Source organism: Carcharodon carcharias, chromosome 12 (assembly GCF_017639515.1).
Source record: "Carcharodon carcharias isolate sCarCar2 chromosome 12, sCarCar2.pri, whole genome shotgun sequence".
NCBI classification, from domain to species: domain Eukaryota; kingdom Metazoa; phylum Chordata; class Chondrichthyes; order Lamniformes; family Lamnidae; genus Carcharodon; species Carcharodon carcharias.
In genome coordinates, this window is record NC_054478.1 from 104,213,184 (window position 1) to 104,228,102 (window position 14,919).

The 14,919-nt window shown below is 42.7% G+C and overlaps 1 protein-coding gene across 6 annotated transcripts in view; it reads right to left on the reverse strand.

Annotated features, from left to right (window-relative positions):
* Nucleotides 1-14,919, reverse strand: part of LOC121284917 (E3 ubiquitin-protein ligase HECW2-like) — a 398,529-nt gene that overhangs the window by 175,902 nt on the left and 207,708 nt on the right. For all 6 annotated transcript variants that reach the window (XM_041200816.1, XM_041200817.1, XM_041200818.1 and 3 more), the window contains one exon: nt 7,050-7,144. In XM_041200816.1, the coding sequence (XP_041056750.1) occupies nt 7,050-7,144 (95 nt within the window). The remainder of the gene's footprint in view (nt 1-7,049; nt 7,145-14,919) is intronic.

Below are 14,919 nucleotides of genomic sequence, written 5' to 3' on the forward strand. Positions count from 1 at the left end.
ACCACCTTTTCCAAGAAATTAATCAAAAAATTTTCCACACGGTCTTCAGTCCACGACAAATCTATTCAGTTCTCTTGACTCTATTCACTTTGGATAAATAACAGAATTAAAAAGAGATGTTGGGCGGAATTTTAATCATGGTGCCCCGTTCCTGACAGCAAAACCGATAAGTTTACGCCACTTCCACTCTCTTGCTTTTTCCTGTTTCCCCTGCAGTCAAAATTAAAATGTTAAAATTTAAACTTCCAGCAGCATGTACAGAAGACATGTGTGATCACACAGCAGGGGAAGCTTCTCAGTGGTGAAACCCATCGTCAGCTGACAATGCTGCAACTATGAGTGGGTTATGAAATCGCCTCTTGGACAAACAGGGAGGCTCTTCATCATGGCCACAACTTTCCTGCCCAACTCCATTGCCATTAACTTAAGATTTATTGAGAGCATGAAAGTGCCATGGATATTTTTTAAATTTAAATTTTGCTTATAAATAATTCACATTACATTGGTTTCGCTTTATTCATGTGTTCATCATCAATTATTAGCTGAGACTAGCTTAGTCAGAGGGCTAAATGTACTGGCACCTGTCATGGTTGGGACACATTGATGGTTACAGGGGATTTAGGGGCATTTCTTTATTGTGGAAGAAATGATGCTGTGTGTTTGCGTTCACTCTTTATTGAAGGATCATGTTAGTGTCCAGTGTTGTACTTGCCACTCTGTGGGATGTGGCTGAACTTGCAGATTCAGCTGACCTTCCCATCTATGCATTGGAAAGGATATTGTCTAAGGTCACTCTCAGCAAGGGTAGTTGAGGTGTCACAGGTGAACTCAAAGCCCTGTAAGGGCTCTGCCAACCAACACCCTGAGATGGACCCATATTTGGACAGTACTGACACTGCCTTTTAGGCCCCTCATTTTCTTGCCTTGATTGACAGTTCTCACCACTCCTCTCCGAACCGCGCCACCTCCCCCCCACCAATACCCAAGACACTCCACTACACCCCCGACCCCACTCCACACTGCATCACTGTCACCCCCGCCCCCACCACTGACTCACCTTTGCCGGTCCCGAGCCTTCATGCAAACTGCCATCCCCTTACCCCCCTCTTCTGTGCAGAGTTCAACAATGAAAACCGCGAACTCCAGACACAACCACTCAAAGCCAAATGTTGCACACCCCCTTTAAGCAAATGTGCATCCAGTACTACAAGGCTGTCAGGCACCACTGACTTTATCATGAAGATAGGACATAATTACAAAACGTTTTACTATAATGAGTATTCATGGCATGCAAATATAAATAAGAAACTGCCATGGGACAGGTTCAATCATAACTTTCAAAAGTGGATAATGATCTGAAGAGAAAAGATTTGCAGGACTCTGGGGGAGTGGGACTGGCAGAGAGCCAGGACAGGGTCAATGAGCCAAATGACCCTCTTTTGTGCTGTAACAATATAAATGATTAGAAACATTTATGCTTGTGAACTGTTTTTCTTCTTTTTATTTTGCTACTGTCAGCTGCTTCAATCTCTACGTCTGTAACTTCTAATATGGGCCTTTCATTTTTTTCATCTGTTCATTCCAAAAAGGTCCAAATTGGTTTCCCAATTCATCTGTGTTTCTTGCAGCAAGAGTAGGAGGAGGAACAGATGGAGATTAGGTACTACAGGGCACATACAGCCCCAAACTACCAGTATCCCTAAGTAGAATGTAGAGACAAAGGTATTCCCATGACCCAGAATCAATGCTCACTGACGCTATGGTTCACAACCAAATCCATTAATGAATTAATTCCACATACAGCAGCCGCATCTAATGCTAGAATCAGCATTAGCAACAGGACTGTCAGTAACTGCAAAAATCACCATCATCCCAAAGTTTTGCTCTAAGTAGTTATGCGAAGGGCTGGCATTGAGGATATCAGTAGCATTAGTCAATGAACAGTGCACACGTGCGTCAAGCAAGTCACAGTTTGCTCAAGCTAGCCAAATAATGACAGGCCAGTGCAATTTTCTTGAGTGGCAGAGTTCCCCAAAGTACAAGGAGTCTTGCATTGCAACCATGTGACCGTAAATGCACTCATTTGCGACTATAACGTCAAATTGTGCTGGTGACAAATGATTACTGAAGCTGCCATATTGTCTTCATTGTACAGCAGTCCATTTTACCAGACAGAACAAATGGCAAGTCTTTGGAACAGAAATTAAAGACACTATAGCCATCCCTGATGGCTTGTGCATACTTCCTAAGGACACCAGTTCTGTACTGCTATAACAACACAAATTTATAATGTAATAAAACTTCCCAAAGTGCTTCACAGGAGCATTACAAAGCAAAGTATGACACCAAGCCACAAGCTTGGTCAAAGAGATAGGTTTTAAGGAACGTTTTGAATGAAGAAAGCAAGGTAGAGAGGTGGAGGGGTGCAGGGGGGTCTTGGGCCTGGACAGCTGAAGATGTGGCCACCAACAGTGGAGCATTAAAATCGGGAAGCACAAAATGCCAGAATTACAGGTATCTCAAAGGGTGGAAGGACTGGAGGAGATTACAGAAATGGGGAGGGAGAAGCCTTGGAGGGATTTGAAAACAAAGATGAGAATTTAAAATCAAGACGTTGCTTGATGAGGAGCCAGTGTTGGTGAGCAAGCACAGGAGATAGAGGGGAACAGGACTTGGTGTGAGTTAAGATATGAGCAGTAGAGTTTTGGATGACCTCAAGTTTACAGAGGGTAGAATGTGGGAGACCAACCAGAAGTGCATTGGAATAGTCAAGTCTAGAGGTAATAACTGAAGAATGAAGGTTTATGCAACAGATAAGCTGAGACAGGGGCGAAGGCGGGCAATGTTATGGAGGTAAAAATAGGTGATTTTAATGATGGCACAAATTTGAGGTCAGAAGCTCATCTTAAGGTCAAATGTGACAACAAGGTTGCAAACGGAATGACTTAATCTCAGGCTGTTACCAGGGAAAGGAATGGAGTCAGCAGTTAGGGAACTGAGTTTGGAGCAGGAACTGAAAACAATGGCTTCAATCTTCCCACTATTTAATTAGAGGAAATTTCCGCTCATCCAGCACTGGATGTCAGATAAACTGTCTGATAATTTAACAACAGTAAAGAGTCAAGAGAGGTGGTGGTGAGGCAGTGTTGGATGTTGTCAACGTACATGTGAAAACTAATGCTGTGCTTTCAGATGAGGTCACTGAGAGACAGTATGCACATGAGAAGTAGGAGGGGCCAAGGATAGAACCTTAGGGGCACACCAGAGGTAACTGCACAAATAGGAAAACAAGCTCTGGTTATAATTAGATGGGTAGAAATGGGACCAGCTGAGTGCAACCCCAACTGGTTGGATGACAGTAGAGAGGCATTGGAGGAGAATTGTGTGATCATTGATGACTTTGAAATGAGCCTTTTTGTACTGTGGCAGGGACAGAAACCTGACTAGAGGGATTCAAACATGGAGTTCCAGTAAAGGTGAAAAGAAATTTGGGAGGCAACAGCACGTTCAAGGTCTTTAGAGAGGAAAGGGAAGTTGGAGGTGGGGCAGTAGTTTAAAAGAGTAGTGGGGTCAAGAGTTGGTTCTTTGAGGGAACGTGTGCTGGAGGCAGATTTAAACAAGAGAGGGACAACACCTGACGAAAGAGAACTGTTTACTATATTAGCTAACATGGAGAAAGAAAAACGGATAAAGAAAGAAGAAAAGACTTGCACCTATATAGCTCTTTTCACAACCACTGAACATCTCACTTTACAAAGCACTTTACAGCCATTGAAGTACTTTTGAAGTGTAGTCACTGATGTAATAAGGAAACATGGCAGCCAATTTTGCACACGGCAAACTCCCACAAACACTAATGTGATAGTGACCAGATAATCTTTATTTTTGGTGATGTTTGAGGATACCAGGGATAAATCTCCTGCTCTTTATGTAGTGCCATGAGGCCTTTTACGTCCACCAGCACAGGCAGATGGAGCCTCGGTTTAACGTCTCATCCAAATGATGGCACCTCCAACAGCATTCAGAGTGCAGCACTCCCTCAGTCACACTGGAGTGTCAGCCTTGATTTTTGTGCTCAAGTCCTGGAGTGGGACTTGAACCCAGAACCTTACAAGTTAGAGACGAGAGTGCTACCAAATGAGACACCACTGACACAAGCAATGAACAGTTTAGTAAGAACAAGATCAAGGGAACTGAAAGTGCATCTCATGGGCAAGTTGAGCTCAGAGTGGGCTTGAAAGAATATAGGCGAGAAACTAAAGAAAGATATGAGTTCAGAGCTTAGGAAGTGGGGAGCATTATAGGAAGCTTGGCCAGGTGGGTTAGTTGAAGGGAGGGACATGACAGAGACAGCTGACTGGGTAGTCTTGATCTTAGTGACAAAGAAGCCCAGGAGCTCTTCACACATATTGTTGGAGGTGAAGGTGGATGGAACAGGGGAGAGGTGTTTAAGAAGTTTTGCAGTACAAGGAGTAAGCTGGGGGGTTATCTTTGCATTCCAGGATGATCTTGGACTTTTCAGCAGTTTTAGCAGATGAGAACAGGACCCAATATTGTTTTAAATGTTCCAGCCACATTTGGCAGTGGATGGCTAAACCAGTTAGCTGTCATATCCTTTCAAGTGTCCGTCCCTTGGACTTAAGGGAGTGGAAATGAGGGCTGTACTGAAGAAGAAATGGTTTCATTGTTGACTAGGGACTCAAAATTGGAGTTGAGGGTGCAGTTGATCAAATCAGCAACTGCAGAAACATTGTTGGAAATGGAGGGCCAAAGGCCCCCTGAAATTCTGAAAGTGCACTGAAAGTGAATTGGGGGATAGCCTTTTTCCAGGGGAAGATACAGAAGGAGGTAGGGTTGGGGTGTGGAAGGGGGATGTGGCTGGTGAGTGATACAAGGAAGTGATCAGGGATGGCCTGACCTGTAATTGATATGATGAGACTAGCAAGACCACATGAAATGACAATTTCAAAGTGCTGGTCATGAATATTTATTGGGAAGTTTACATGCAGGGAGAGGTATAGGACCCTGAGCTCAGAGGAGTTGAGATGGGGGTTCAAATCACCAAAGATGAGAAGTCATTTAATGCACAGGGTGAGGGAAGAAAGCAGTGAAGAAATCTCGTGATAAAATCTTTACTGTACTTAGGAGAACAGAGAACAATGAATTTAAAAGAGAGGTGGGAGGAGTGAAACAAGGTGGGATGCTCAAAGGAGACGACATTTCCAGAGGAGTAGGTGTCAAGACAATTTGAGATCTGGTGATAAGAGGCCACACCACCACCATACAGGCTTGGCAGGGCAAATGGAGAATGCAGCCAAGCAGGAAGGCTTTATCAATAAGACCCATTCTACCATGATAATCATCACAGAATTTGAAGGCACGCCAGGTGCCTGGATTGGTCTGGGAATTCTCCAACATCATTGAGTGAAAGTCACCTGGAATACTGTACAACTCTGCTTTACAATGAGGCATTCTTTGCAAGGATCAAAGGCAGGAGGGCAACCATGTAGGCTACCATCAGCAGCATGTAAAGCTGGCAGAGGACAACCTCTTGAAGGATGCAAGAAACATTTGCCCAATCTGACACAGGAGACTTTTACTGGTCATTACATCTACTCACTGCATCAACCATTTTCCCCAAAATCCCTGCCCCTATACCATCATCCCATCACAACTGAACCACTGAGCTAAATTTTGTTGGAGCAGGGCACCTCACGGCATTCCCTGTGTGTCAGATTTACAACTGAAAAATTTAGGCTTTAAGACTTTTTTCCCCACAAAGGTGTTAGAAGTGCAAGTTGATAACAGCACAGGGAGGACAAACGGGACCTTAGTGAAATACAAAACAGACCATCTTATTAACCAATAAATTTTAAAGATTGATGAATAAACAGAGGAATGATGGAAAGGAAGGCGAGGATGAATTCAATGTCAACTCAGTTATAGGAAGAGAAAGAGAGCGTGGGGAAAAAGCTAGGGTTGAGAGGGAGATAACAGGGATAAAAAGCGTAGGTAAAGAAAAAATATTTTAAAATTTAAAATTGACATTTTCAAATCTCATAAGACAATGAGAATCCACACTCATAATTGTTCACTTTCTGGTTAAGAAAGGGTGGAACAATGGAGGACAGTTAGGAGTGTTTTGGAATAGTCAAGTCCACAGCAAGTGAACAAAACCTTTGTCAAAGATTTACATTTCAAGCAGTATCTTAAAGGGAGAAAGAGAGGTAGCAAGGTGGAGAAGTTTAAGGAGGGAGTTCCAGGGTTTAGGGCCTAGGAAGTGAAGGCATGGCTGTCAATGGTGAAGTGATTAAAATCAGGAGGCTCAGGATTAGAGGAGCGCTGAGATCTTGAAGGCCTGGAGGGATTACAGAGATAGGGAGGGACAAGGTATTGGACGGATTTGAAAACAAAGATAAGAATTTTAAAGTTGACATGTTATTGGACAAGGATCCATTATAAGTCAACAAGTACATGGGTGATGGATGAATGCGAGTTAGGATATGGGCAGCAGAGTTTTTATGAGCATAAGCATATGTAGCATGGTCAGCTAGGAGAGCTCAAGGCAACAAAGGCTTGGATGAGGGCTTCTGCAGTTGATGGCTGAGGCAGGGTGGAGAAGTCAGGCAATATTACAGGAGTGGAAAGGAGCGATCTTAGTGATGGTATGAAAATGCGGTCAAAAACTCATCTCAAGGTCAAATATAACAAAAAGCTGTATGCATGCAAGTGGGAACTGATGCTATGTTTTCTGATGATGTTGCCAAAAGGTAAATTGCTGAAAAACCTACACATTAATAACAGCGTGCATCTTCCAAGTACTCTAACTTCCTTTCCTCTCAATCTCTGACTATTTGTTTCCATTCATTCATGGCCATTTCCTTGACTTTGAACTGAAATTCTGAAGAATAGTTCATATTTGACTCTCAATGCTAATTCTCTTTCTCTCTCCACAGGTGATGCCAGATTGGCTGAGCATTTCCACCACACACAGTTTTTATTTCAGATTTTCAGCATCTGCAGGATTTTGCTTTAACAATTGTACTTACCATAGTAGCTGGATTTTTTACTGTAATGCATGGGGTGGTGGCTCGCAGTGCTCCACTTACACCGTGATAGTATTTAAAGCAGATTTTAGTTTCAGCTGAGGAGAGAAAAACATAGATGAGTTTTGGAAGATAACTACAAAAAATAGTAATTGAAAATAGTTTCTAGAATCTGTATTGCAAGTTTTGATAATGGTGTTCAATATATAATGCAATCACTTAAACAAAATAACAAACTTAAAGGCATCCAATACTAAAACTGAAACACGGTAAATGGGTGGGCAGAGCTGCTGATCATTACTACTGTATATTGACAAGTTCTAGTTTTTCTGTAAGCTGGGTACAACTCTCCTTACTGATGTCTTGGTCAATTCTTGCAGTCTGCCTAAATCTTGTTTAGGGATATCAACGAGAGTATTAATTTTTCATCTTAAGGGTATTTTACATTGCTTGGCCTGAATTGCTGTAAAGGTGGCGAGCCTCTCCATCGTTATGAAAATGGCAGCAGAGGCCCAGAAGTCCCCCACCACCCACCCACCCATCCCACCCAAACATGGTACCAGTCATTTTTTACCATTTTTGCTGGGAGGGGAATGGGGGTAGGTTCTAAGTTGCACATCCATGGTTCACGGAGGCAGTTTCAAATGTAAAAGTTCACAGTTTGATTGACAGATCCAAGTAGTTATAAGCACTTTGAAATGGGACGATGAATCCAATGCTTGTTTTTATAAGGGATTAAAAGAAGTTAAATGTAATGAATGAGTTTTTATCAATGAGTGTGTATTTTTTTGAAATCCTGATTTAGTCAAGAGACACTGAAGAACTTTATTTAATCTCTGCATGGATCCCGAGGTGTGCCCATAGTGGATACTCGGCGATTTGGGATGGTAGGGTAAGGGTAAAGGTTTAAAGCCAAACCAGGAGTGAAAATTCAGGCCATTGTCTCAGGCCTTAGCCACCAGAAGCACAAGACAGCAGTTGAGGTGTAAACAGAGCGTGATTTATCCAATCATAAATTTAAATTATCTTAATTTCATATGCAGTCTATGCCCAGCTTTCCAATATTTGCCTTCAGGAGTATTCCAACTGGGAGCACAAAGTTAGAAAATTTCCCCAATTAGGGATTAAGGTTATTGCAGAGAATAAAAACTCATGGTGTAGGGGGTAACATATTGGCATGAATAGAAGATTGGCTAGCTAACAGGAAGCAGAGATCTGGCATAAATGGGTCTTTTTCTGTTTGGCAGGATGTGACCAGTGGTGTGCCACAGGGATCAGTGCTGGGGCCTCAACTTTTTACAATTTACATAAATGACTTGAATGAAGGGACCGAAGGAATGGTTGCTAAATGTACTGACAACACAAAGATAGGTAGGAAAGTAAATTGTGAAGAGGACAAAAGGAAACTACAAAGTAACATCAGTAGGTTAAGTGGGTGGGAAAAGATCTAGCAAATGGAGTACAATGTGGGAAAATGTGAAGTCATTTGTTTTGGCAGGAAGAATAAAAAGAAGCTTATTATCTAAATGGTGAGAAATTGTGGAGCTCTGAGATTCAGAGGGATCTGGGTGTCCTAGTTCATGAATCACAACAGGTTAGTATGCAGATACAGCAGTAATTAGGAAAGCTAATAGAACATTATCATTTATTGTGAGCAGAATTGAATACAAAAGCAGGGAGGTTATGCTTCAGTTGTACAGGGCATTGGTGAGACTACATCTGGAGTATTGTGTACAGTACTAGCCTCCTAATTTAAAGAAAGGTGTAAATGCATTGGAAGCAATCCAGAGAAGGTTTACTATACAAATACCAGGAATGGGTGGGATGTCCCACGAGGAAAGGCTGGACAGGTTAGGCTTCTTTCCACTGGAATTTAAAAGAGTAAAAGACGACTTAATTGTAACCTTTAAGATCCTCAGGGGTCTTGACAGGATGGATGTGGAGAGGATGTTTCCTCTTGTGGGAGAATCTAAAACCAGGGGTCACTGTTTAAAAATAAGGGGTTGCTCATTTAAGACAGAAATGAGGAGAAATTTTTTTCTCTCAGAGGGTTGAAAGTCTTTGGAACTCTTCCTCAAAAGGCGGCGGAAGCAGAGTCTTCGAATATTTTTAAGGCACAGCTAGATAGATTAACAAGGGGATGAAAGGTTATTGGAAGGGTAGGCAGGAATGTGGGGTTAAAGTTACATTCAGATCAGGTATGATCTTATTGAATGGCAGAGCAGGCCCGAGGGGCTGAGTGGTTTATCCCTGCTCCTAATTTGTATGTTCATATGTTCGTATTAACCATGCAACAAAGGCCCACTTGCTGTGTGATTCTATGAAGCAACTGAAGATGGACGAATAATATACATTTTTAAATTATATATAGTTATGCTTTTATTTTTGTGTAATATTGTAAATAATCACAATATTCTGACAAATGATCACAAACTGAATAGTAACCAGTCCTTTCTACTTTCAGATGTCAGACCTGTTGTGTATTTTCAGCACTCTTGGTTTTTCTTTTTATCACCCAATTTTCTGTAGACTTCCTGGCTTGACCTTTAACAATATTTTTGCAGGGGTCTCAGATACATATAATAGCTTCTCAATTTATCCATTCAGACTTTGTAAAGATTCAACAGTAATTCTTACACTGCATGGAAGAAGAGATGCCTCACTTCACATGAAAGCAGAGCAGACTCTTATGTTAATCAAATGCTCAAAGGTGCAGGTTCTGTTAAGGTCAAATCAAACTAGTTTTTTACTGGTGGAAAAAACATACAATAAGCTTGGTAGCCATTGGTTGTACGTGCAATGTATGAAAAAACACACAGGTAAACAATAAACTATCAACGTTTATTTAGCAAATGAAGTTTAGACCGTTTTCAGTATGGTGAATACTCACTTAGCTCCCCTCCCCACACACTGCAGATCCTACCTCTGAATGATAGCAGACTATTGTGCATGCTTAGCTCATACCCTCGATGTCATTCCAGAGTTTTACAGTCTCTATTTTCATCCAATGTTCAGGCGTGAACAGTATAGTGGTGCCATCAAAATCAGAATTACAACTTACTACCCCACTATTGTCATCACTCCACACACAGCCATTTTAATTTGGGCTTTTGGATGTGAGAGCCTTATTATATAATGTATACTGAGGTCAGAAGACATCAATATGATGCAGATGCAATTTTCAACTACCGATGAGTGGAGTGGTCCTTGTTGCAGAGTGCCCGAACCAGTGATCCTTAAAACCCACCGCAAATGCAGGTCAAGTAGATTTTTAAGGAATTTTTGTGGGACAAAGAAGAGCATTGAGCCACCCGTGCCTGACCCTCCATGGACCTCCCTAAGGAACAGCTCTTCCACCCACCTCCTGACCCCATATCCCACCTTCAAATGAACATGACCAACTCGGCCACACAGAGCATTCACTACATTCCCTAACTGCCCTGCAGCAACTCATCAAGGCTCCTTCAAAAGCATCTTCCAAAATCATGATCTCTACCTCCTGGAAGAATAGGGCAGCAGACACATGGGAATACCACCCACAAGTTTTCCTCCAAGCCACACACCATCCTGACTCGGAACTATATCACCTTTCCTTCAGTCGTGCTGGGTCAAAATCCTGGAACTCCCTCCCTAACAGCACTGGTGTACCTACAACAGATGGACTGCAGCGGTTCAAGAATTCAGTTCACCACCATTTTCTCAAGGGCAGTTAGGGATAGGCAATAAATGCTGGCCTTCCCAGCAATGCTCACACTCCAACATATAAAAACATTTTTTGAAGTATATAATGGAATGTGAACAAAGGTTAGGAGACCTGATATAGGAATTGTATAAAGTTAGTTGGGTTTCATTTCTTATGTTCTCACTATCGATGGCTGCATGTATAAATAGACCCTTTTTGAAACCTTGCAAAATTGCTAATCTTTTTCCAGGTGCTGAGAGACAAGGGTTTGATACTTCTACAAATCATTTTTCCAACATGATGTGTGTCCCTGGGCATGTAGTTCCTACAACTGAAAGGCCATATAAACCTGTTTCTGCCTGTATTACTCTGAGCCCTGTTGCTAGGCAGCTTCTAAATAATGCTGAGTGGATCATATGGCACTTTACTCAGTACCTTCCCTTAGAAACATGGCTGTGCTCAGTATGAGGGGCCAGAGCCTCCACATATCCTACTCTCATGTTGAACTGGGGCAAAAGTAATTTCCAGCCTTGTCCCAAATACATTATTGAAAATACAGAATACCAAATTTTTGAGTCTTAGGGCTCAAATTTTAGGTCCACCAGGGCAAGAGAGACGCAAGGAGGTAGCTACTCATGGTCATCCAGAGAATAAGTTGGGCCCCATGAAATGGAGAAAATAATGCAGAGAGGGACTCGGCCATTGGCACACAGTTGTGGAGAGAGTGGTTAGGAAGCATTTGTACAGCGCAGGGATTGGCACCCTGCTGGCTTCAAAGGGACATAAGAGAATGGGCAAACTTCCAAACACATTTGGCAGGCCAGCTGAGCACAAGAAAAGCAGCAGCTGGCAATGGAAGCACAACTCTCAGATTTCAGGTCCAGTGGCAATAGCCCCAGACCCAGTATGTAGTCCTTGTGCCACTGCCAAAATCTGAACACCGCTCTCAATGACCTTATTATCATTACTAATGGGCCAAATGGATTCCAGGGCCACTAGCCCCAGCCTAATGTTACTTGCTGGTGACAGGCTGCGCCCATTCTCACCTCTGTGGGGCCTAAAAATCCAGCCCTAACATATGATATTCTGTACTTCAGCTAAAGCTGAAAACTGTTTTTTCCCTAGTTCACCACAAAAGTAGGATATATGCAAGTTCTGTCCCTCGTTGAGCTCAGCCATGCTCCTAAGAGAAGGTCCTGAATATAGACCGCCACATGATCCACTGATCCTGACTAGCAGGCTGCCTACCAACAGGTTCAGAGTAGTACAGGCAGAAACAGGCTTATGAGGCCTTTCAGTCAAAGGAAATACATGACCAGGGAAACAAATCATGGAGGAAAAATGTGTTGCTGAAGTATCAGTTCCTTGTGTCCTAGCAACAGCACAAAAATTAACAATTTTGTACAGATTCCAAAAGGGTCTTATAGATCTGTGCAGCCAGAGTAGTGAGGGAGCAAGAAATGAAACTCAACTAACTTTATGCGGTTTCTATATCAGGACTGCTAATTTTTGTTCATATTCCATTTTAAACTGTAAAAAAAAGTTTGTAAGCATTCCGGCGATGTGGGCATCGCTATCAAGGTCAGCATTGATAGCTTACCCCTAATTGTCCTCAAGAAGGTGCTGGTGAGCCGCCTTCTTGAACAATTGCAGTCCATGTGGTGTAAGTACACCCACAGTGCTGTGAAGGGAGGATTTTCAGGATTTTGACCCAGTGACAGTGAAGGAGCAGTGCTAAAGTTTCAAGTCAAGATGGTGTGTGTAACTTGGAGGGGAACTTGCAGGTGATGGTGTTCCAAAGCACCTGCTATCCTTGTTCTTCTAGGTGGTAGAAGTCATGAGTTTGGAAGGTGCTGTCAAAGGAACCTTGCTGAATTGCTGCAGTGCATCCTGTAGATGATACATCCTGCTGGCAATGTGCACTGATGGTAGAGGGAGTGAACGTTTAAGATAGTGGATGCAGTGCCAATCAAGGGGGCTGAGGCTGATTTATCCTGAATGGTGTCCAGCTTCTTGTGTGTTGTTTGAACTGCATTCATCCAGGCGAGTGGAAAGTAATCCATCAGCTCCTGACTTGTGCCTTGTGGATGGTGGACAGACTTTTGGGAGTCAGGAGATGAATTACTCTCCACAGAATTCCCAGCCTCTGACCTGCGTTTTCTTAGCCAGAGTATTTATATGACTGGTCCAGTTAAATTTCTGGTAAGTAGTGACATCCCAGGATGTTGATCATGGGGGATTCAGCAATGGTAATGCCATTGACTGTCAAGGGGAGATGCTTGGATTCTCTCTCATTGGAAATATCCTAGGCCCAACCATCTTCAGCTGCTTCACAAATTCTGACCTTACTTCCATCATAAGGTCAGAAGTGGGGATGTTTGCTGATGACTGCACAATGTTCAGCACCATTCGCAACTCCTCAAATACCATGTCCAAATGCAACAAGACACGGATAATATCCAGGCTTAGGCTGACAAATGGCAAGTAACATTCGCGCCACACAAGTACCAACAAGAGAGAATCTAATCATCGTCCCTTGAAATTCATAGCATTACCATCGCTGAATCCCCCACCATCAACATCCTTGAGAGGGTTACCATTAGCCAGAAACTGAACTGGACTAACCATATAAAAACTGTGGCTACAAGAGCTGGTCAGAGGCTAGGAATCCTGCAGTAAGGAACTCACCTCCTGACTCCTCAAAGCCTGTCCACCATCTGCAAGGCACAAGTCAGGAGTGTGATGGAATACTCCCCACTTGTCTGGATGAGTGCAGCTCTGGCAACACTCAACAAGCTTGACACCATCCAGGACAAAGTAGCTTGCCTGATTGTCACCCCATCCACAAACATTCACTCCCTCCACCACCGATACACAGTGGCAACAGTGTGTATCATCTACAAGATGCACTGCAGGAACTCATTAAGGCTCCTTAAACAGCACCTTTCAGACCCGCAACCTCTAGCATCGAGAAGGACAAGGGCAGCTGATGTATGGGAACACCACCACCTGGAAGTTCCCCTCCAAGCCATTCACCATTCTAACTTTAAAATATATTGCTGTTCCTTCACTGTCGCTGGGTCAAAATCCTGGAACTCCCTCCCTAACAGCACTATGGGTGTACCTACGCCACATGGTTCAAGAAGGCAGTTCATCACCACCCTCACAAGGGAAGTTAGGGAAGGGGTAAAAAATGCTGGCCTAGTCCATGACGCCCACATCCCATGAATGAATTTTTTTTTAATTAAAAATTTTTAAAAAGATGGTCATTGCCTGGCCCTTTAGTGGCACGAATGTTACTTGCCACTTTTCAGCCCAAGTTTGAAGGTTGTCCAGGACTTACTGCAAGTGGACAAAGATCTGAGGAGTTTCAAGCAGTACTGAGCACTGTGCATTCATCAGCGACCATTCCCACTTCTGACCTTATAATGGAGGATAACTGATGAAGCAGCTGAAGGTGGTTGGAACTAGGACATTACCCTGAGGAACTCATGCAGGGTAGGAAGGTACCAAGTTATCAAATATGAAACATTCGGCTCCTAAGGATCGTGCTGTAAAAAGAATAACATAAACCTGTACAAAAGCTCCATATTTTGCTCCAAGATATTACATCTTCAACTTGATAAAGACCCATTTTATATAATAATAAAGGATACTGTGTGTTCTTTACACATTTAAAAAATTCTATTAATGCATCTTTGTTTAAAAACCTCCTCCTTAAATCTATTTACTGTAACAAGAGCAACAGAAACATGGCAGTGACTTAAGGAGTAGATCCTCTCACATCATTGAAAAACACCCCAGAAAGTCTGTAGGATATAAAGACGGTAGTAAGCAAGGGAGGTGGTGGCACATTTGTAATGACACTGGTCTGGCAATCCAGAGGCCCAAGCTAATGCTCTCGGGACAGGAGCTCAAATCCCACCACGACAGCTGGTGGAATTTAATGTAAATTTGGAATTGAAAGCTAGGCTCCATAATGGTGACCATGAAACAATTGTCGAATGTTGAAAAACCCATCTGGTTCACTAATGTCCTTTAAGGAAGGAATTCTGCTGTCCTTATCTGGTCTGGCCTACATGTGACTCCAGACCCACAGCAATGTGGTTGACTCTTCAATGTCCTCTAAAATGACCTAGCAACCCACTCAGTTGTATCAAACTGCAAGAGAAAAGTCCATAACGAACAAAA